This window comes from Mobula hypostoma, chromosome 2 (assembly GCF_963921235.1).
Source record: "Mobula hypostoma chromosome 2, sMobHyp1.1, whole genome shotgun sequence".
Taxonomy (NCBI): Eukaryota; Metazoa; Chordata; class Chondrichthyes; order Myliobatiformes; family Myliobatidae; genus Mobula; species Mobula hypostoma.
Window position 1 is genome coordinate 252,273,842 of NC_086098.1, and position 22,575 is coordinate 252,296,416.

The 22,575-nt window shown below is 42.6% G+C and overlaps 1 protein-coding gene across 1 annotated transcript in view; it reads left to right on the plus strand.

Moving 5' to 3' along the window:
* The window catches only part of LOC134337701 (gametocyte-specific factor 1-like), a 53,311-nt gene that overhangs the window by 25,322 nt on the left and 5,414 nt on the right, over window positions 1-22,575 (plus strand). The window contains exons 6-7 of the mRNA XM_063032902.1: window positions 4,995-5,125; window positions 6,340-6,386. Of these exons, the coding sequence (XP_062888972.1) occupies window positions 4,995-5,125; window positions 6,340-6,386 (178 nt within the window). The remainder of the gene's footprint in view (window positions 1-4,994; window positions 5,126-6,339; window positions 6,387-22,575) is intronic.

Sequence of the window (22,575 nt, forward strand, 5' to 3'; positions counted from 1 at the left end):
TCTTAACTGAACTGCCCATATGATTCTGAGTTGTTTGCAACCTGTTTTATGCCTCTGCTCTTTGAGATACAAAACTTGGTTTCACAGTGCATACAATGCTTTGTCATTAAAAGAAGTATACATTTCAATTTTACTCAAAAGTACTGACTGCAAACTTGATGGAAACCTCTTAACTTAACGTCCCATATGATTCTAAGTTATTTGCAACCAGTTTTTTGCGTGTGCTCTTTAAGATACAAAAGTTGATTTCACAGTGCATACAACATATTGACATTAAAAGAAGTATACATTTCAATTCTACTCAAAAGTACTGACTGCAAACTTGATGGAAACCTCTTAACTTCCAATTTGATCCTGAGTTGTTTGCAACCTGTTTTATGCCTGTTCTCTTGAAGATACAAAACTTTCTTTCACAGTGCATACAGTGCTTTGACACTAAAAGAAGTACTGTACTGAGGTCAGGCTCACCAGCCTATCACCTGGCAACACTCATAAAAATTGTTGGTGAACGCAGCAGGCCAGGCAGCATCTATAGGAAGAGGTGCAGAAGATGTTTCAGGCCGAGACCCTTCGTCAGGACTAACTGAAAGAAGAGATGATCCTATCACCTGGCTTATTTTTAAGCCTTTCTTAACCAACAGAACAACATTAGCTATGCTCCAATCCTCTGGTACTTCACCTGTTGCTCTACAGTTTCTGCACTAACATTCCACTGGGTCTGCGGGAACACTTTGTCAGGCCTTGGGGATTTATCCTAATTTGCGTTAAGACAGCAAATGCCTGTTCATCCTGTAATCTGTATATGGTCCATGGTCTCCGTGTTACATTACTGCAAATCTATAGACTCTGTCTGTCTCACAAGTAAATACAGATGCAAAGAATCCACTTGAGACCTCCTTCGTCTCTTTTTGGCTCCACGCATAGATTACCACTCTGATCGTTGACTGAATTTGTCTCCTGCTATCTAGATTCTCCTTCACCTTGTCTACTAGGTTAACCTCGTGGCTTTTAGCTTTTAGTTTCCTTCTTAAGTGTTCTCTTGCATTTCTTGTACTCAAGTACCTCATTTGTTCCTGCCTGCCTATTTCTACTATACACTTTCTTCTTTTACCCAGTGCCTCAATGTCTTTAAAACAGGTTTAGAAAATCTTGGTTATCCTTGCCTTTTATGGCAGGAACATACAAACTCTACTCTGAAAATTTCACTTTTGAAGATCTCCCATTTACCAAGTACACACTTGCCAGAAAACAACATGTCCCAATCCACACTTGTCGGAACCTTTCTGATGCCATCAAAATTGGTCTTTCTGCAATTTGGAATCTCAGCCCGAGGACCAGACCTATCCTTTTCCATAATCACCTTGAAACTGATGGCATTATGATCATTAGATGCAAAGTGTTCTCCTATACAAACTGCCCTGTCTCATTCCCTAATAGGAGATCTAGTTGGGACTTCCGTGTACTGATTAAAGAAACTTTACTGAACACATTTGACAAACTCTTTCACATCCAGCCCTTTTACATTATGGGAGTCCCAGTCAATAAATGGAAAGTTAAAATCACCTGCTACCGCAATCTTCTGTTTATTGCAACAGTCTGTGATCTTTCAACAAATTTGCTCCTCTAAATCCTACCGACTGTTGGGTGGTCTATCATATAATCTCATCAACATGGTCATACTTCTCTTATTCCTCATTTCTAATCCATAAAGCCTCACGAGATGACCTCTTCAATTTGTACTGTCTGAGTACTGCCGTGACATTTTCCCTGACTAGTAATGCCACCCCTCCTACTTTAATCCCTCCCATTCTATCATTTCTAAAACAACGGAACCCTGGAATATTGATCTGCCAGTCCTCCCCCTCCTGCAACCATCTCACTAATAGCTACAATGTCATATTTCCATGTACTAAGCTCATCCACCTTTCCTACAATGCTCCTTGCACAAGAGGTCCTTGAGTAGTCTTATCACATTAGGATAAAAGCAGTCCTTGAGCCTGGTGGTATGTCCTCACAGCCTTTTGCATTTTCTACTCGATGGGAGGTGGGGAGGAGAGAGTATTCAGGTTGAGTGGTGTTTTTGATTATGTTGGCTGCTTTATTGAGGCAGTGAAGAAGGGTAAACAGTCCATGGAGGGAGGCTGTTTTTGGTGATATGCAGTTGTTTAACTCATCTGTTTCTTATGGTCTCAGATAGAGCAGAGCCATACCAAGCTGTAATACATTGGAATAGGTGCATCTGTAAAATTGTTGAAGGTCAATGGTACATGCTGAGTTTTCTTAGACTGGATGATAAGGTGGTTTAGAAGATAGGAAGGTCCTCTTCTTTTCTGGCTGAGATATGGAATGTGAGAGTAGAGAGGTTGTGTCGTATCTGGATCAAGCATGAGTGAGGACCCAGCGAAAGTGCCGGAGACGGGTCTGGTTATCACACTATAGAAAAAGTGACAGCACCGCAAAGGGAACTTGCAAGGTTGTCACCAAGGCCAGAGAATTCTAGTTATGAGAGGAGACTATGTCTAAATTGGGTTGTGTCTTTTGGATCAGTGGAAGCCAAGAGGAGATTTAAATGAGATCCATGTAATTATCACAACTTGGAACTGCTCAGGTGAGCAGTAAGGAATTATTTCTCATAAGTTCATAATTGAAGTTAAACTTGAATTAATACCTGGAAATATTATTCAGAGAATTTGGAGCAAGAAGTTGTTTCACTAGAAGTAATAGGGGAATGAAACAATTGAGGAATCATAGTTAAGTAGCATCTGTGGTGGCAGAAGCTGCAAGTCAGTGTTTTGAGCTGTCACCCTGCACCAGGACTAGGGGGAAGAGGAAAGTCTGCAGTACGAAAGGGGATAAGACAGGGTGGTAGGGGATGCAGGGTACCAGATGGGAAGATGGACAAATGGAACTAGTTTGGGACGGCTTGGGAAAAGTGAACAAAAGGAGTATAGAAGTAAGTGGAATGGTATGCAAGTGTGTATGTATGTGAACATGGGGAGAGTGTTCCTTGAAATTGGAACATCCAGTGTCAATACCATCAGGTTGAAGTGGAATATGAGACTTTCTTTCAATTTTTGATTGTCCTCTCCATAGCATTCGAGAAGAAAAATGGATAACTACCAAACCCCACACATCCATGACATCAAACCCAGAGATGTTCCCAGGCTTCCCAAAGGGACACCTTCACCCTGCTCCATTTGGAAGCCTTTGGGTGTTGATATCATAAGAATTATAGAGCTCAGAAATAGGCCTGGCAGCCAAGTTAATCCACGCTATCTATGTTGCCCATCTAAGCTAGTCCAGTTTGGCCCATATTCCTCTCAATCTTTCCTATCCATATACCTGTCCTTGTGTCTTAAATGTTGTTCATGTACCTACTTCAACCACTTTCTTTGGCAGCTTGTTCCATACATGCATCACTCAAAGAAGTTGACCTCAATTTTCTTGTTAAATCTTCTCCATCGCACATTAAACAATGCCATCTCAATTTTGATTGCTGTTCTCTGGGAGAAGAACTGCATAAACCTTATCATATTTTGTATACCTCTATTTGGTGACCCTTCAGTCTCCTGTGCTCCAAGTAATAAAATCTTAACATCTATAATGTGTCCTCTTGATTCCTGACAACATTCTCATAATTGTTTTTGCGTTCTTTCCAGTTTAATGACATCTTTCGTATTGAAATGTTACCAGAACTGTATGCAATGCTCAAAGTAGCAGCCTCATTGATGTCTTATACAATTGCAACAAACCTGACTCATATACTGAGTGTCATGACGAAGGCAAGTAAGCTAAAATCCACCTTTACCACCCTGCCTATCTGTTTGCCACTTTCATGGAAGTATGTACGTACTTCAAGATCCCTCAGTTCTGCTAGCTCCTGAACATTCACCATGCAAGTCTGCCATGGCTTGACTTCTCCAAAATGCAGTACTTCACACTTACTTGAATTAAACACCATTTGCCATTCCATAGTCTACTTACCTAACTGATCAATATCCTCCTAATTTCTGATCACTGTCTTCAATGCCACTTATTTTGGTGTCACCTGCAAGCTTACAAAACCATGCTTTGTACACCAACATTCAAGTTTATATAAATGAACAGTGAAGGTCCCAGTGATGACTCCTGTGGCACACCACTTGTTACAGGTCTCCAGTCAATAAGCAACCATCGACAATTACTCTTGTTTTCCACCATTGGGCCATTTCTCTGTATCCACTATCTCTTCCTGGATCTCATGCGATCTAAAATTTTAGACTAGAGTTCCACGTAGGACCTTGTCAAAGGTCTTATTGAAGGCCATGTAGACACCATCCACTGCCTGAGCCTCAGCTGTTCTCTTGGTTACCTCTTCAAGAAACTAACTGTCACAACAAATTTGCCTTTTTCCCCTGGGGCAGAGTGGCAACCCCCCCCAAAGGACGTGGCCTTGACAGATAGAGAAGTCCAGGGGCCCTCCTGAGTAGCCATCTCCCTTCCATCAGGTGATCTAAATGCCTAGTGCCCATCCTCCACCTTAGAGGAAGGTTGCATCCTCTTCCCTTGAGGGGTGAGGAGATTCAGTAACCACCACCATGAAGGAAACCTCTATACAAACATAGAGGAGCTGCTCTCCCAATGAGTAGGATTTGATGATATCTGACCCCCTTGGTCTCCTGCTAGTGCAGATGGGAGGAAGAAGGATATGAGCTATTTCAAAAGATGAGCCTCTGAATGGAATCCATTGTCAGGAAGGTCTTTCCCACTGTGATTCTCTCTGTTTAGGTACATAGACCGTATTCACACAGTTTTCAGGAAGAACACAGTCCTGATGTGTACATTCACTCTAATTTGGATGTTGACCATAAGTGACTTGCATTGATATTTTGGCATAGTAATTTCAACTGGACGTGTGCAAAGTTCTACTTTCTATATATGGATATTCAGTTGAGGTGAAGGTCATTGTGATTATTGACGGAGTTGTGGGTGTTTCATTTCTCCTTTATCTGTAGTTCTATTTCAGCTTATGAAAATAGCACCAATGTTGCTACTGCGATCAGAGCTCCCAAATCTTTTCCAGAACAGCTTTCATCATCAAATATTCATCTGGGATCGATTCCATTTGTTCAGCCTTGGAGAATCGGTAAGGTGGAGAATAAAGTTGGGTTAATGAGGACTATCATTAAATTTTCTCTCTAGCTGATCTGATAACAGATGATTTCCCTCCCCCCCCCACTCTTGTAAGTCAGTTTGTTAATCTGTTTGAGCAGTCATACCATGAAAACTATAACGATCCTGTGCCATCCCTACTCCCTTTCTTGAATAAGGGAACAACATCCGCAACTCTCGAATCCTCCGGAACCTCTCCTGTCCTCATTGATGATTGAAAGGTCATTGCCAGAGGCTCAGCAGTCTCCTCCCTCGCTTCCCACAGTAGTCTGGGCTACATCCCGTCTGGTCCCGGTGACTTGTCCAACTTGATGCTTTCCAAAAGCTCCAGCACATCCTCTTTCTTAATACCTACATTCTCAAGCTTTTCAGTCCACTGCAAGTCATCCCTACAATCGCCAAAATCCTTTTCCATGGTAAATACTGAAGCAAAGTATGTATTCATTAAATATCTCCCCTATTTCCTCCGGTTCCATACACACTTTTCCATTGTCACATTTGATTGGCCCTATTCTCTCAGGTCTTGTCCACTTGCTCTTCACGTATCTGTAGAATACCTTGGGGGTTTTCCTTAATCCTGTCTGCCAAGGCCTTCTCATTGCCCCTTCTGGCTCTCCTAATTTCATTCTTAAGCTCCTTCCTGCTAGCCTTATAATTGTCTAGATTTATATCATTACCTGGTTTTTGCTGGAATAGTTCTTCAAATATGAGAACTACACTAGTCCATTCGTGCATTGCAAGCTGCCAAACACCATGGGATGTGACAATACACTTTGAAGCAAATTGAGAGATAAATTTTGTGAAGCAGATTAATCCTCCTACCAACAGCACTTCCTCCTTTCAGAGTGAATTTCTCCACGGTAATTTTTTGCACAGTGACCTCTGTTCTCTCCTTGTCTTTGTGTTCCAGCTCATTGTCTCACGTTTTGCATCTTACTCCTTTGCACATTAAGCATACTTTTTATTTAAAATGCCTAATAGATTTTTAAAGGAATGATTTTTTTGCATTACTTCAGAAATGTGAAACAATTTATCTGAATAAGTGGCATGGTTAATATAGGTGAAATCAGTTACTGTCCTCTGGTCAGCAAGAGCAGGTCTAATTGTGATAACGCATTCAAACTCCTGGAAGAATAATTTAATCAAGTTACAACAATGTGTGATTATGTTCATTTTCATTTTTTTTAGGTACAGGTTCCATAATTAAGGAGTCGTCCAGTGTCCCACCACAGTCTGTGAGTGAAAGGATTAATACTTAGTTGAAATGTGGAACTAACTTGAAATTTGTTAAAATTTCTTATCCCTCATTCCAATGGCAAAGTAGTTTTTGATTGGTGCATCTGGATTGTGAAAGTAAAGCAGAATAGTTAAAGTATTAACTGAGTCCTAAGTCCAGTGGCTGCACAGGTTAATAAGGTGGTAAAGAAGGCATTACTTTTATTACTTATTACTTGAGACGCTGAGTTTGCGTTTGAGTCTGAAAGTTACATTGCAGCTTTCTAAACCTCTGGTAAGGTTATATCTAGAGTATTGTGTTCAATTCTGGTTGTTCTATTAAAGGAGGTTTGCCAGGATGCTGCTGCATTAGAAGGCAGTTAGATAAATTTGGTTTATTTTCTCTAGAGCACAAGAGGATGAGAAGTCCTGAAAGAAGTTTACAGGATTATGAGAAGCTTAGATAGAGTAGACATTCGGTATCTTGCTGCCAGGGTGATGGTAGAGGTGATAAATTAAAAGACCTTTGCAAATAAAAAAACTAAACCAACACTATATTTAAAAATGCATTTTACTGTGGTGATAGAAGTTTAATATTGCAACTAAACTCTAATCGTAAATTCAATTTACAAATAAACATTCCTCATGTTAAAGAAACATCAATATTTCCATGGTTGTAAAATAAGCTAAAAGCCTGTCACAGCGTAGCAAGTTCTGATTTTCAGCCAGTTCTGATTTTCAGCCATGGATGTCTGAATGGACTTTGCAAATCTTTCAGTGTAGCTAATCACAGAATAGACGATGATTCTCAAAAATCTTAATCACTACCGTCCTCCAATGGATATGAAAATACAAGGGTCAGTATATCCCATTATCTCATTGCCTGTGCTAATAAGGATACTTGAAAATAGTGAACATTATCACACCAAACTGTTGTTAAATATTGAAGTAAACAATACTGGGTGGGCTCTTATAATTTGCCTTTAAATAGTCCTGACTATATTGATAATATTAGTATCCAAGTCATGGCACCAAATGTAAACTTAAATTCACCAGACCAAATAACCACAGCACAAAAAGATCGTTACTTATCTTTTCACCAGTTAATTTCTTCGAGCTCAGCTGGCGAGGGATCTTGGTCCTGACGTCAGGGGGAGAAGCGTTCTCATCCCTCTGGCGGTTCAAACAAGTTCACTGCTCAACTTCCAGAATTGTTACAATTCATAAGGCCACCGATACAAAAAAAACAATCACTTTGATAGACATTCCAGCCGCTCAAACAGAGCAAAACTTAATAACTTAGATAAGAGACTCCAGCAAATTTAAGCTTTCATTGAGAAAGGAATGTCCTGTGTTATCTCCATCAGCAACTGCCTTTGGTCAAAACCAAAAGGTGTGAAAAAATTAAGAGATGTCTTTTGTGGATCTGTGTGAGCTTTAACCCTTATCTCCAAAGAAGCAAGTGTGAGATGTCATCTTAAACATGCTGTAGCCATTCACAAACTAGAATACACAGACACAGTCGGTACTCAACCTTAACCCATTATTTACAGGAATCTGAGAATCCCTCAATTCCCTTAAAACTTTATCAGAGGCAGATACAATCGAGGCATTTGAGGTACTTACACACACGCATTGCAGAGAATTGAGGGATTGGACATTGTGTAGGCAGAAGGAGTGAATTAGGCATTTACTTGCTAGTTAGTTTGGCGGAACATTGTGGGCCAAAGGGCCTGTTCCTGTGCTATATATTTCTATGTTCTATTTCAGTGTGGGGTGCATAAATTTCTTTAAATAAATAATGATTCCATAGTTGGGGGTCTGTGCCTCAAAAGCATATACCTCTGCATTAATTTCTCCATGCATTCTAAGAGCAAATGTCTATTTACTTTGTTTCCATTATGTCCTTCGGCTTCGATTATGACTGTTCTTGATTCACTAAAACTTTTAGTGTTGGTGGCAAATCAGGCTGCAAAGACTCTGCAAAATTAGATGAAAGTAGGCATAGAGTAGTCTGTGTTTTTCAACCTTAAAAGGGTAAGGAGTGCTAACGTATAACCTGCAAGGGATCCAACCAAATTCAGACCTGTTGGCATTTGCTGTAGGAATCAGAAGAGTCTTGAATCCACACTTCTCATGGCAGCCACATGGAGGTAGTACAAACTAGCGGTATCACAGGGAAGAGACAAAGGAATCTTCATTGGTGGGGGGTTGTGCTGGACACTGTAGGGCCAAAAAACCAGCTAGAACCTTGACTAAAGTGAGAGATTCCTGGCATGATCCTTCATAATAAGGGTAGGTAATAATAGTAGATTTTAACTTGCCCAATGTTGACTGGGCCAGCCACAGTGTAAAAGACTTGGAGTGGAATTTGTGATATGTGTCCCAAGAAAGGAGGGTTATGGACTGAGTGCAGGTCAGTGGAACTAGTAGTTCAGCACAGACTAGAAGGGCAGAGATGGCCTGTTTCCGTGCTGTAATTGTTATTATGGTTGTAAAGCCTCCTTTATCAGTATGTAGAGGTTTCTTCTAGAGAAGGTGCAATATTGGACTTGCTCCTTTGGAATGAGATAATGCCACAGGCAGAGCCTGCATCTTTCTGTTGAGATGAAGGTAAGGCTGGTATGTTTTGTGAACTCTGGTTGATAGATTTTATGGCAGAAAAATATGAAGGCATACAATACACATAAGCAGTTGGAAACTAATGAATCACTTGATGACTGCAAGAAGTGAGGAGTGCACAAGTTAGGAAGGCAAAGAGAGAATGTGAGAAAAATCTAACAGGCAAGTTGAGGTAAAAACCCAAAAGCTAATAGTATATTGAGTAAAAAGGCGGCTAAGGATCGAGTATGTCCTCTGAAAGATCAGCATGGCTGCCTGTATGGAACCAAAAGAAACGGGAGAGGTTTTTAATGAACACACATAAAAGTTGCTGGTGAACGCAGCAGGCCAGGCAGCATCTCTAGGAAGAGGTACAGTCGACGTTTCAGGCCGAGACCCTTCGTCAGGACTAACTGAAGGAAGAGCTAGTAAGAGATTTGAGAGGGGGAGGGGGAGATCCAAAATGATAGGAGAAGACAGGAGGGGGTGGGATGGAGCCAGGAGCTGGACAGTTGATTGGCAAAAGGGATATGAGAGGATCATGGTACAGGAGGCCTAGGGAGAAAGAAAGGGGGGGGGGAACCCAGAGGATGGGCAAGGGGTATAGTGAGAGAGACAGAGGGAGAAAAAGGAGAGAGAGAAAAAGAATGTGTCTATATAAATAAATAACTGATGGGGTACAAGAGGGAGGTGGGGCATTAGTGGAAGTTTGAGAAGTCAATGTCCATGCCATCAGGTTGGAGGCTACCCAGACGGAATATAAGGTGTTGTTCCTCCAGCCTGAGTGTGGATTCATCTTTACAGTAGAGGAGGCCGTGGATAGACGTATCAGAATGGGAAAGGGACGTAGAATTAAAATGTGTGGCCACTGGGAGATCCTGCTTTCTCTGGCGGACAGAGCGTAGGTGTTCAGCGAAACGATCTCCCAGTCTGCGTAGGGTCTATACACACATTCTTTTTCTCTCTCCTTTTTCTCCTCCTCCTTTTTCTCCCTCTGACCCCCTCACTATACCCCTTGCCCATCCTCTGGGTTTCCCCCCTCCCCCTTTTCTTTCTCCCTAGGCCTCCTGTCCCATGATCCTCTCATATCCCTTTTGTCAATCAACTGTCCAGCTCTTGGCTCCATCCCTCCCCTTCCTGTCTTCTATCATTTTGGATCTTCCCCCTCCCCTTCCCACTTTCAAATCTCTTACTAGCTCTTCTTTCAGTTAGTCCTGATGAAGGGTCTCGGCCCGAAACGTCGACTGTACCCCTTCCTAGAGATGCTGCCTGGCCTGCTGCGTTCACCAGCAACTTTTATGTGTGTTGCTTGAAATTCCAGCATCTGCAGATTTCCTCATGTTTGAGGTTTTTAATGAATGTTTTTCCGCAGTTTTTTACTGTAGAGCAAACATTGCAGGCTAACGAAATGAGGGAACTGAGTGGTGATGTTTTACATTACATCCAAATTAGCAGGGATGAGGCACTGGTGGCACGAAGTTGGCTAAATCCCCAGGCTTGACTTGGTGCATTCTCAGACTTTGTTGGGACATTGGAGAAGAAATTATGGAAACCTTAGATATTTTTGCTTCATTTTCTATTTAGAGACAAGGTTCTGGAGAAGTAGATGGTGGCTAATGTACTACTGTTTTAAAAAAAGGTGGCAAATACAAGGCAAGAAACCACAGGCCAGTAAGTCTAGTATTGGTGGTGGGTAAATTCTTTGGAGATTCTGAGCAACAGGATCTACTAACATCTGGAGGCAAAATGGTTGGATACGGGACAGTTAACACGACTTTGTGCGTCGGTAGTTGTCTCTAACAAAGCTCTTGGAGTTCTTCAAGGAGGTAACCAAGGGGTAGATGAAGCTAGGCCTGTGGACATTCTCTTTTCCTCTTTTCTTTACCAAAGCCATTTGGCAGGCTAATTTGGAAGGTTAGATGGCATGGGATTTCAGGAGAGAGCAGATTCGATTCATAATTGGCTTACTGCTAAAAGCAAAGGGTGATGGTTGAGCGTTGCTTCTCAGACTGGAATCCAGGGTAGATGCTGGTTGTAATGTTGTTGTATTTTATATAAATTATTGGATCTGAATGTGCAAGATAAAGTTGGTAAGTTTGTGGATAATAAAATAGCTTGTATTATAGACAGTATGATATGGAAGGTTATGAAAAGTTAGTGGGATTTTGATCAGCTAGGTATATGGGCAGAGGATTGGCAAATAGCTTTCAATTCAGTTAAATGTGAGGTATTGCATTTTGAGAGATCAAACTAAGGAAGGACCAGCACTTCCCAACTTTCTGCAATTTAACAAAGTTTTTTTGGTTTTCCCATGAAAAGTCTTTGATCCAAAATGGGAGCTTTGTTTCTAATCCGTAAATGTTGTCTAGTCTACTGAACATTGTCAAGAAAAAAAAGTGCTGTAGTCATTTATGGGCAAGGTATTATTTTTTGTAAGGAATTTTTGTAGCATAACAGATCATGGTGTAAAATTACAATCCATTTGGGACAAAATTAGAAATGGTAAAAGTTGGGAGTCATTGATAAACTACCATATAGTAGTTGCATTATTGCATCTGGCAGAGATCAGAGGTTTGAAGTGCTTGTAACAGGATAATTCAGTACATGGATTCCAGTTTATTGGGCCATCCACTTGTTTGAGACAAATCTTGAAGAACAATCACCAATCAAGAAAATAATCGAAATTCCTGTCATTTATTTGGGATATTATGCCACTTAATTGGGACAGAACACTGTTGCAGAAGCTTCTAACTAGTCAGTTGCATGCACTTGTGTGACCATTACACACTGCACTGTGCTTGAGTGCACAGTTTTTAAATAGCATTATTTGCATGGGTTTGTTCAAAAGAAGTGATTTTGGTCACTGATAATTGGCAAGAAATAAACAGGAGGACAGTTCAGATGTGTCTTGCTCACTGTGGTTTCAAGCATTCAGACTTGGAGATGCCAGAAACAACAGACAGTGAAGATGAAATGCTTTCACTACTACAAAGAATTTGAAGGTATCGACTATCACCTTGAATGTTGCAATGTAAATGATTACTTGGAGGATGCATCGTCAAAAAAAATGGCAGCATATTCTTTGGTCGATAGCTATTAGGAACTGCAGTTTTTATATCATTGTTAGTGTTCTACTTTCGCATTTCATTTAGGTACATAATTTATTACTCAGCTAAATGGTAGTTTGTCTTTTTATATGTTTTAAAGTATCTCCATGAAACTTTGGCTAATGGGGCAGTTGCTTAATTGGACCAAAATGTACTAGTCCTAATATATCCAAATTAACTGAAATCCACTGTATTCATGGTCAACTTTATTCATAGTCACACAAATTAGAAATGGGTCCTTCAGCCTAAATGGTCCATACTCACCAGATTCCCACCTAAACTAGTCCCATTTGCCTGCATTTGGCCCGTATCCCTCAAAGCATTTATTATACATGTACCCATCCAAATACAGGTTTCCCCCGCCATCCGAAGGTAGAGCGTTCCTGTGAAACAGTTCGTAAGCCGGAATGTCGTAAAGTGAAAAAGCAATTACCATTTATTTATATGGGAAAAATTTGTGAGCGTTCACAGACCCAAAAAATAACCTACCAAATCATGCCAAATAACACACAAAACCTAAAACAGTAACATACAGTAAAAGCAGGAATGATATGATAAATACACAACCTATATAAAGTATAAATACTTTTCTACATTCACTGCCGCACTGTCTACCGTAATGAAACTCTGACGCAAGTGCTCTCGGCAGAAGCACTCTCTCCAGTAACCTTTAAGCTATGAAGCTGCCAAATCATACCAAATAACACATAAAAATACACAGCCTATATAAAGTTGAACTAATGTATGTACAGTGTAGTATCACTTACCGGAATCGGGAAGACAGCGCAGGGCACACTGATGATGGTGTGTAAGGCTGAGTCGTCTGAGGTTGGGGTGGTGCAGTGGCGTCGCCTCTGATCTGGGCCGACATTTATGTGCCGGGCAGCACCTAATTAATTAGACTGTTTATTTCGGCTTTTCTCTTAAAGATGTGCTGAGTGCGTCCCAGCTACCGCTGCACCACTGCATGCTTTGCGGCAATGTATCGGTCCGCGGCCCAGAGGTCAGGACCGCTGGGGTGGTGTGACACTGAGATGTTATCTCATTGTCGTCTGTTTCCATCAGGGCAGACAGGTCATCCTCTTCTATGTCTGCCTGCCTCTATGTCGGAAGGTCAAGGTTCGTTGTCTGATGTGGAAGGCTTGAAAAACGACAGTATGCTTGACTGCTTAGCCTCATGCATTTTTCTATCATATAGTTCTTTGTAAGCACACAAACCATCCTGCAAATATGCCCTAAACCTACATACCCTTTCAAAATGAAAGTCGTACTTTTCTGCAATCATTGCAGCGAAAATCTCACGCAGTTGCTTCACGTTCAGTTCCTGGACGACTTCACTTTTGGTCCATTCACTACTGCATTCGGTTTTGATTGTTATCTTTTCCTTTTCCAATTGCATCAGCTCTTCACCTATCAGTTCTTGGTCATGGGATGCCAAAACCTCTTCAACATCATCTCCGTCAACTTCCACAAGCTAAGCTCACTTTGTCCTTACTTCGTTCACCACAATCGAAACGCTTAATCGTGTCTAGTTTTACGCTGAGTGTAACACCCTTACGAGCTCTTTTAGGCTTTTCCGATACCTTAGAACTCATCTTGCAAATGGATGCTCAAAATAAATCGACATAAAGCACAGGTGCTCACAGGCACGAGTTTAAGCAATGCTGGCTAGATGCAGTTCCGGGGGAGGAGCTTGGTTGCTCGGGCGCGTGCCGCCTTTTTTCGTAACATTGAAAACACCTTCTGTTGCGAAAACAGGTAAGTAATGTAGGTCTTTCGTAACAGCGAGGTGTCGTAAAGCGAACGTTCAAAAAGTGGGGGACACCTGTACCTTTTAACTGTTGCTAATGTACTTGCCTCCATCACTTGCACTGACAGTTCATTCCATATATTGACCACTCTCTGTAAAGAGTGTTTCTTCCCCCCACCCCCCAACCAGGTTTCCATTAAATCTCTCTCCCCTTCATAGAAGCATAGAAAACCCTTCTGCACAATACAGACCCTTCGGCCCACAAAGCTGTGCCGAACATGTCCTTACTTTAGAAATTATTTAGGGTTACCCATAGCCTTCTATTTTTCTAAGCTCCATGTACCTATCCAGAAGTCTCTTAAAAGATCTTAGACTATTTCCCAACTTGGATTAAAATGTGTATTCATCAGTCGATGCCTCTCATGATAGTTGTGATAGGGGACTCGATAGTAAGGGGGTCAGATAGGCGATTCTGTGGACGCAGTCCAGAGACTCGGATGGTAGTTTGCCTCCCTGGTGCCAGGGTCCGGGATATTTCTGATCGTGTCCAAGATATCCTGAAGTGGGAGGGTGAGGAGCCAGAGGTCCTGGTACATATAGGTACCAATGACATAGGTAGGAAAAGGGATGAGGTCCTGAAAGAAGAATATAGGGAGCTAGGAAGGGAGTTGAGAAAAAGGACCGCAAAGGTAGTAATCTCGGGATTACTGCCTGTGCCACGCGACAGTGAGAGTAGGAATGCGATGAGGTGGAGGATAAATGCGTGGCTGAGGGATTGGAGCAGGGGGCAGGGATTCAAGTTTTTGGATCATTGGGACCTCTTTTGGCGCAGGTGTGACCTGTACAAAAAGGACGGGTTACACTTAAATCCTAGGGGGACCAATATCCTGGCAGGGAGATTAGCGGGGGCTACTGAGGTGACTTTAAACTAGAATGGTTGGGGGGTGGGAATCAAATTAAAGAGGCTAGGTGTGAGGAGGTTAGTTCACAACAGAGGGATGGGAACCAGTGCAGAGAGACAGAGGGGTGTAAAGTGAGCGTAGAAGCAAAAAGTACAAAGGGGAAAAGTAAAAGTGGCAGGCCGACAAATCCAGGGCAAGCATTAAAAAGGGCTAAGAGAGTTGTAAAAGAGCGCCTGAAGGCTTTATGTGTCAATGCAAGGAGCATTCGTAATAAGGTGGATGAATTGAAAGTGCAGATTGTTATTAATGATTATGATATAGTTGGGATCACAGAGACATGGCTCCAGGGTGACCAGGGATGGGAGCTCAACGTTCAGGGATATTCAATATTCAGGAGGGATAGACATGAAGGAAGGGGAGGTGGGGTGGCGTTGCTGGTTAAAAAAGAGATTAACGCAATAGAAAGGAAGGACATAAGCCGGGAAGATGTGGAATCGATATGGGTAGAGCTGCGTAACACTAAGGGGCAGAAGACGCTGGTGGGAGTTGTGTACAGGCCACCTAACAGTAGTAGTGAGGTCGGAGATGGTATTAAACAGGAAATTAGAAATGTGTGCAATAAAGGAACAGCAGTTATAATGGGTGACTTCAATCTACATGTAGACTGGGTGAACCAAATTGGTAAAGGTGCTGAGGAAGAGGATTTCTTGGAATGTATGCGGGATGGTTTTTTGAACCAACATGTCGAGGAACCGACTAGAGAGCAGGCTATTCTGGACTGGGTTTTGAGCAATGAGGAAGGGTTAATTAGCGATCTTGTCGTGAGAGGCCCCTTGGGTAAGAGTGACCATAATATGGTGGAATTCTTCATTAACATGGAGAGTGACGTAGTTAATTCAGAAACAAAGGTTCTGAACTTAAAGAGGGGTAACTTTGAAGGTATGAGTCGTGAATTAGCTAAGATAGACTGGCAAATGACACTTAAAGGATTGACGGTGGATATGCAATGGCAGGCATTTAAAGGTTGCATGGATGAACTACAACAATTGTTCATCCCAGTTTGGCAAAAGAATAAATCAAGGAAGGTAGTGCACCCGTGGCTGACAAGAGAAATTAGGGATAGTATCAATTCCAAAGAAGTAGCATACAAATTAGCCAGAGAAAGTGGCTCACCTGAGGACTGGGAGAAATTCAGAGTTCAGCAGAGGAGGACAAAGGGCTTAATTAGGAAGGGGAAAAAAGATTATGAGAGAAAACTGGCAGAGAACATAAAAACGGACTGTAAAAGCTTTTATAGATATGTAAAAAGGAAAAGACTGATAAAGACAAATGTAGGTCCCCTGCAAACAGAAACAGGTGAATTGATTATGGGGAGCAAGGACATGGCAGACCAATTGAATAATTACTTTGGTTCTGTCTTCACTAAGGAGGACATAAATAATCTTCCAGAAATAGTAAGGGACAGAGGGTCCAGTGAGATGGAGGAACTGAGCGAAATACATGTTAGTAGGGAAGTGGTGTTAGGTAAATTGAAGGGATTGAAGGCAGATAAATCCCCAGGGCCAGATGGTCTGCATCCCAGAGTGCTTAAGGAAGTAGCCCAAGAAATAGTGGATGCATTAGTGATAATTTTTCAAAACTCGTTAGATTCTGGACTAGTTCCTGAGGATTGGAGGGTGGCTAATGTAACCCCACTTTTTAAAAAAGGAGGGAGAGAGAAACCGGGGAATTATAGACCGGTTAGCCTAACGTCGGTGGTGGGGAAACTGCTGGAGTCAGTTATCAAGGATGTGATAACAGCACATTTGGAAAGCGGTGAAATGATTGGACAAAGTCAGCATGGATTTGTGAAAGGAAAATCATGTCTGACGAATCTCATAGAATTTTTTGAGGATGTAACTAGTAGAGTGGATAGGGGAGAACCAGTGGATGTGGTATATTTGGATTTTCAAAAGGCTTTTGACAAGGTCCCACACAGGAGATTAGTGTGCAAACTTAAAGCACACGGTATTGGGGGTAAGGTATTGGTGTGGGTGGAGACGTGGTTAGCAGCCAGGCAGCAAAGAGTGGGAATAAACGGGACCTTTTCAGAATGGCAGGCGGTGACTAGTGGGGTACCGCAAGGCTCAGTGCTGGGACCCCAGTTGTTTACAATATATATTAATGACTTGGATGAGGGAATTAAATGCAGCATCTCCAAGTTTGTGGATGACACGAAGCTGGGTGGCAGTGTTAGCAGTGAGGAGGATGCTAAGAGGATGCAGGGTGACTTGGATAGGTTGGGTGAGTGGGCAAACTCATGGCAGATGCAATTTAATGTGGATAAATGTGAAGTTATCCACTTTGGTGGCAAAAATAGGAAAACAGATTATTATCTGAATGGTGGCCGATTAGGAAAAGGGGAGGTGCAACGAGACCTGGGTGTCATTATACACCAGTCATTGAAAGTGGGTATGCAGGTACAGCAGGCGGTGAAAAAGGCGAACGGTATGCTGGCATTTATAGCGAGAGGATTCGAGTACAGGAGCAGGGAGGTACTACTGCAGTTGTACAAGGCCTTGGTGAGACCACACCTGGAGTATTGTGTGCAGTTTTGGTCCCCTAATCTGAGGAAAGACATCTTTGCCATAGAGGGAGTACAAAGAAGGTTCACCAGATTGATTCCTGGGATGGCAGGTCTTTCATATGAAGAAAGACTGGATGAACTGGGCTTGTACTCGTTGGAATTTAGAAGATTGAGGGGGGATCTGATTGAAACGTATAAGATCCTAAAGGGATTGGACAGGCTAGATGCGGGAAGATTGTTCCCGATGTTGGGGAGGTCCAGAACGAGGGGTCACAGTTTGAGGATAGAGGGGAAGCCTTTTAGGACTGAGATTAGGAAAAACTTCTTCACACAGAGAGTGGTGAATCTGTGGAATTCTCTGCCACAGCAAACTGTTGAGGCCAGTTCATTAGCTATGTTTAAAAGGAAGTTAGATATGGCCCTTGTGGCTACAGGGGTCAGGGGGTATGGAGGGAAGGCTGGGGCGGGGTTCTGAGTTGGATGATCAGCCATGATCATAATAAATGGCGGTGCAGGCTCGAAGGGCCGAATGGCCTACTCCTGCACCTATTTTCTATGTTTCTATGTTTCTATGATCTGATACACCTCTTTCAAAACACCAGTGAAAAAAGTTGCAAACTGGTCAACTCCTCTCCACAGCTCAGTCAGAATTAGGTTTATTATTACTGGCATGTGACATGAAATTTGCTAACTTAGCAGCAGCCGTTCCATGCAGTATACATTAAAATTTTTCTCAGCGGTTGAACGGGGCAGGACTGCGCAAGCGCGTGTAAGTCGGCCTGTGAGGCAGCGGGAGTACTTAAAAGAGCAGTTTGACGGAGTGGGCGCCGTTGTAGCGGGCTTTGGCGAGCAGAGGCTGAGGATGAGCTTCTCTCCAAGTGAGGTAAGGCTAGGTAAGTTCCTTTAAAAGGAGAATGGTCTGCAGCGGTATTTTATTTGAAGCAAGGAAGGTGAAGAGGCTGTAGCTTATTGGGTAGGTCATGACAGCTGAGATCAGCCTCGTGGTTTGTTCATCCTGCAGTATGTGGGAAATCAGGGATACTTCGAGTGTTCCTGATGACTATGTGTGCAGGAAATGTGTCCAGCTGCAGCTTCTGGCAGACCGCGTTGAGCGGCTGGAGCTGCAATTGGATTCATACTGGAGCATCTGCGATGCTGAGAAAGTCGTGAATAGCACATTCAGTGAGTTGGCCACACCGCAGGTAAAGGCTACACAGGCAGAAAAGGAATGGGTGGCCACTAGACAGCGTAGCAGTAGGCAGGTAGTGCAGGAGTCCCCTGAGGTCATCTCCCTCCTAAACTGGTATACTGTTTTGGATACTGTTGGGGGAGATGTCTCATCAGGGGAAGGCAGCAGCAGCCAGGTTCATGGCACCGTGGGTGGCTCTGCGGCACAGGATGGAAGGAAAAGGAGTGGGAGAGCTATAGTGATAGGGGATTCAATTGTAAAGGGAATAGATAGGTGTTTCTGCGCCGCAAACGGGACTCCAGGAGGGTATGTTGCCTCCCTGGTGCAAGGGTCAAGGATGTCTCTGAGCGGCTGCAGGACATTCTGGAGTGGGAGGGTGAACAGCCAGTGGTCGTGGTGCACATAGGTACCAACGATATAGGTAAAAAACGGGATGAGGTCCTACAAGGTGAATTTAGGGAGTTAGGAGATAAACTAAAAAGTAGGACCACAAGGGTAATAATCTCTGGATTACTACCAGTGCCACGTGCTAGTTAGAAATAGGAGGATATATCAGATGAATATGTGGCTTGAAAAATAGTGCAAAGGGGAGGGATTCAAATTTCTGGGGCATTGGAACCAGTTCTGGAGGAAGTGGGACCAGTACAAACAGGAGAGTCTGCAGCTGGGCTGGACTGGAACCAATGTCCTAGGGGGAGCGTTTGCTACTGTTGTTCAGGAGGATTTAAACTAATGTGGCAGGGGGATGGGAACAAGTGCACAGAGACAGAGGGGTGTAAAATGAGGGTAGAAGCAAAAAGTAGTAAGGTGAAAAGTAAAAGTGGCAGGCTGGCAAATCCAGGGGTAAAATCAAAAAGGGCCACTTTTCAACATAATTGTATAAGGGCTAAGGATGTTGTAAAGGCAAGCCTGAAGGCTTTGTGTGTCAATGCAAGGAGCATTTGTAACAAGGTGGATGAATTGAATGTGCAGATAGTTATTAATGAATATAACCATATAACAATTACAGCACGGAAACAAGCCATCTCGGCCCTTCTAGTCCATGCCGAACTCTTACCCTATCCTATTCGCACCAACCTGCACTCAGCCCATAACCCTCCATTCTTTTCCTGTCCATATATCTATCCAATTTAACTTTAAACGACAACATAGAACCTGCCTCAACCACTTCTGCTAGAAGCTCATTCCACATGATATAGTTGGGATCACAGAGACATGGCTCCAGGGTGACCAAGGATGGGAGCTCAACATTCAGGGATATTCAATATTCAGGAGGGATAGACATGAAAGAAAAGGAAGTGGGGTAGCATTGCTGGATAGAGAGGAGATTAACGCAATAGAAAGGTAGGACGTTAGCCGGGAGGATGTGGAATCGATATGGGCAGAGCTGCATAACACTAAGGGGCAGAAAACGCTGGTGGGAGTTGTGTACAGGCCACCTAACAGTAGTAGTGAGGTTGGGGATGGTATTAAACAGGAAATTAGAAATGCATGCAATAAAGGAACAGCAGTTATAATGGGTAACTGCAATCTACATATAGACTGGGTGAACCAAATTGGTAAGGGTGCTGAGGATTTCTTGGAATGTATGCGGGATGGTTTTCTGAACCAATATGTCGAGGGACCAATTGGAGAGCAGGCCGTTCTAGACTGGGTATTGAGCAATGAGGAAGGGTTAGTTAGCAATCTTGTCGTGCGAGGCCCCTTGGGTAAGCGTGACCATAATATGGTGGAATTCTTCATTAAGATGGAGAGTGACATAGTTAATTCAGAAACAAAGGTTCTGAACTTGAAGAAGGGTAACTTTGAAAGTATGAGGCCTGAATTAGCTAAGATAGACTGGCAAATGACACTTAAAGGGTTGATGGTGGATATGCAATGGCAAGCATTTAAAGATTGCATGGATGAACTACAACAATTGTTCATCCCAGTTTGGCAAAAGAATAAACCAGGGAAGGTAGTGCACCCGTGGCTGACGAGGGAAATTAGGGATAGTATCAATTGCAAAGAAGAAACATACAAATTAGCCAGAAAAAGTGGCACACCTGAGGATTGTGAGAAATTCAGAGTCCAGCAGAGGAGGACAAAGGGCTTAATTAGGAAAGGAAAAAAGGTTATGAGAGAAAGCTGGGAGGGAACATAAAAACTGACTGTAAAAGCTTTCATAGATATGTGAAAAGAAAAAGATTGGTTAAGACAAAATGTAAGTCCCTTACAGTCAGAAACAGGTGAATTGATCATGGGGAACAAGGACATGGCAGACCAATTGAATAACTACTTTGGTTCTGTCTTCGCTAAGGAGCACAAAAATAATCTTCCGGAAATAGTAGGGGACAGGGGGTCCAGTGAGATGGAGGAACTGAGGGAAATACATGTTAGTAGGGAAGTGGTGTTAGGTAAATTGAAGGGATTAAAGGCAGATAAATCCCCAGGGCCAGATGGTCTGCATCCCAGAGTGCTTAAGGAAGTAGCCCAAGAAATACTGGATGCATTAGTGATAATTTTTCAAACATCTTTAGGAGGGAGAGAGAAACCAGGGAATTATAGACCGGTTAGCCTAACATCGATGGTGGGAAAAATGCTAGAGTCAGTTATCAAAGATGTGATAACAGCACATTTGGAAAGCGGTGAAATCATTGGACAAAGTCAGCATGGATTTGTGAAAGGAAGATCATGGCTGACGAATCTCATAGAGTTTTTTGAGGATGTAACTAGTTGAGTGGATAGGGGAGAACCAGTGGATGTGGTATATTTGGATTTTCAAAAGGCTTTTGACAAGGTCCCACACAGGAAGTTAGTGTGCAAACTTAAAGCACGCGGTATTGGGGGTATGGAATTGATGTGGATAGAGAATTGGTTGGCAGACAGGAAGCAAAGAGTGCGAATAAACGGGACCTTTTCAGAGTGGCAGGCAGTGACAAGTGGGGTACCGCAATGCTCAGTGCTGGGACCCCAGTTGTTTACAATATATATTACTGACTTGGACGAGGGAATTAAATGCAGCATCTCCAATTTGCAGATGACACGAAGCTGTGCGTCAGTGTTAGCTGTGAGGAGGATGCTAAGAGGATGCAGGGTGACTTGGATAGGTTAGATGAGTGGGCAAATTCATGCCAGATGCAATCTAATGTGGATAAATGTGAGGTTATCCACTTTGGTGGCAAGAACAGGAAGACAGATTATTATTTGAGTGGTGGCCGATTAGGAAAAGGGGAGGTGCAATGAGACCTGGGTGTCATTATACACCTGTCATTGAAAGTGGGCATGCTGGTACAGCAGGCGGTGAAAAAGGTGAATGGTATGCTGGCATTCATAGCAAGAGGATTCGAGTACAGGAGCAGGGAGGTACTACTGCAGTTTTACAAGGCCTTGGTGAGACCACACCTGGAGTATTGTGTGCAGTTTTGGTCCCCTAATCTGAGGAAAGACATCCTTGCCATAGAGGGAGTACAAAGAAGGTTCACCAGATTGATTCCTGGGATGGCAGGACTTCCATATGATGAAAGACTGGATCGACTAGGCTTATATTCATTGGAATTTAGAAGATTGAGGGGGGATCTTATTGAAATATATAAAATCTTAAAGGGATTGGACAGGCTAGATGCAGGAAGATTATTCCTGATATTGGGGAAGTCCAGAATGAGGGGTCACAGTTTGAGGATAAAGGGGAAGCCTTTTAGGACCGAGATTAGGAAAAACTTCTTCACACAGAGAGTGGTGAATCTGTGGAATTCTCTGCCACAGGAAACAGTTGAGGCCAGTTCATTGGCTATATTTAAGAGGGAGTTAGATATGGCTCTTGTGGCTAAAGGGATCAGGGGGTATGGAGAGAAGGCAAGTACAGGGTTCTGAGTTGGATGATCAGCCATGATCATACTGAATGGCGGTGCAGGCTTGAAGGGCCGATAGACCTACTGCACCTATTTTCTGTTTCTAAAATTACAAATTAAATAAAATAAAAATAATAAGTAAATAACTAAATCAATTACACTATACATATTGATAGATTTAAAAATGTGCAAAGAACAGAAATACTGTATATTTTTAAAAAGTGAGGTAGTGTCTAAGGGTTCAATATCCATTTAGGACTCAGA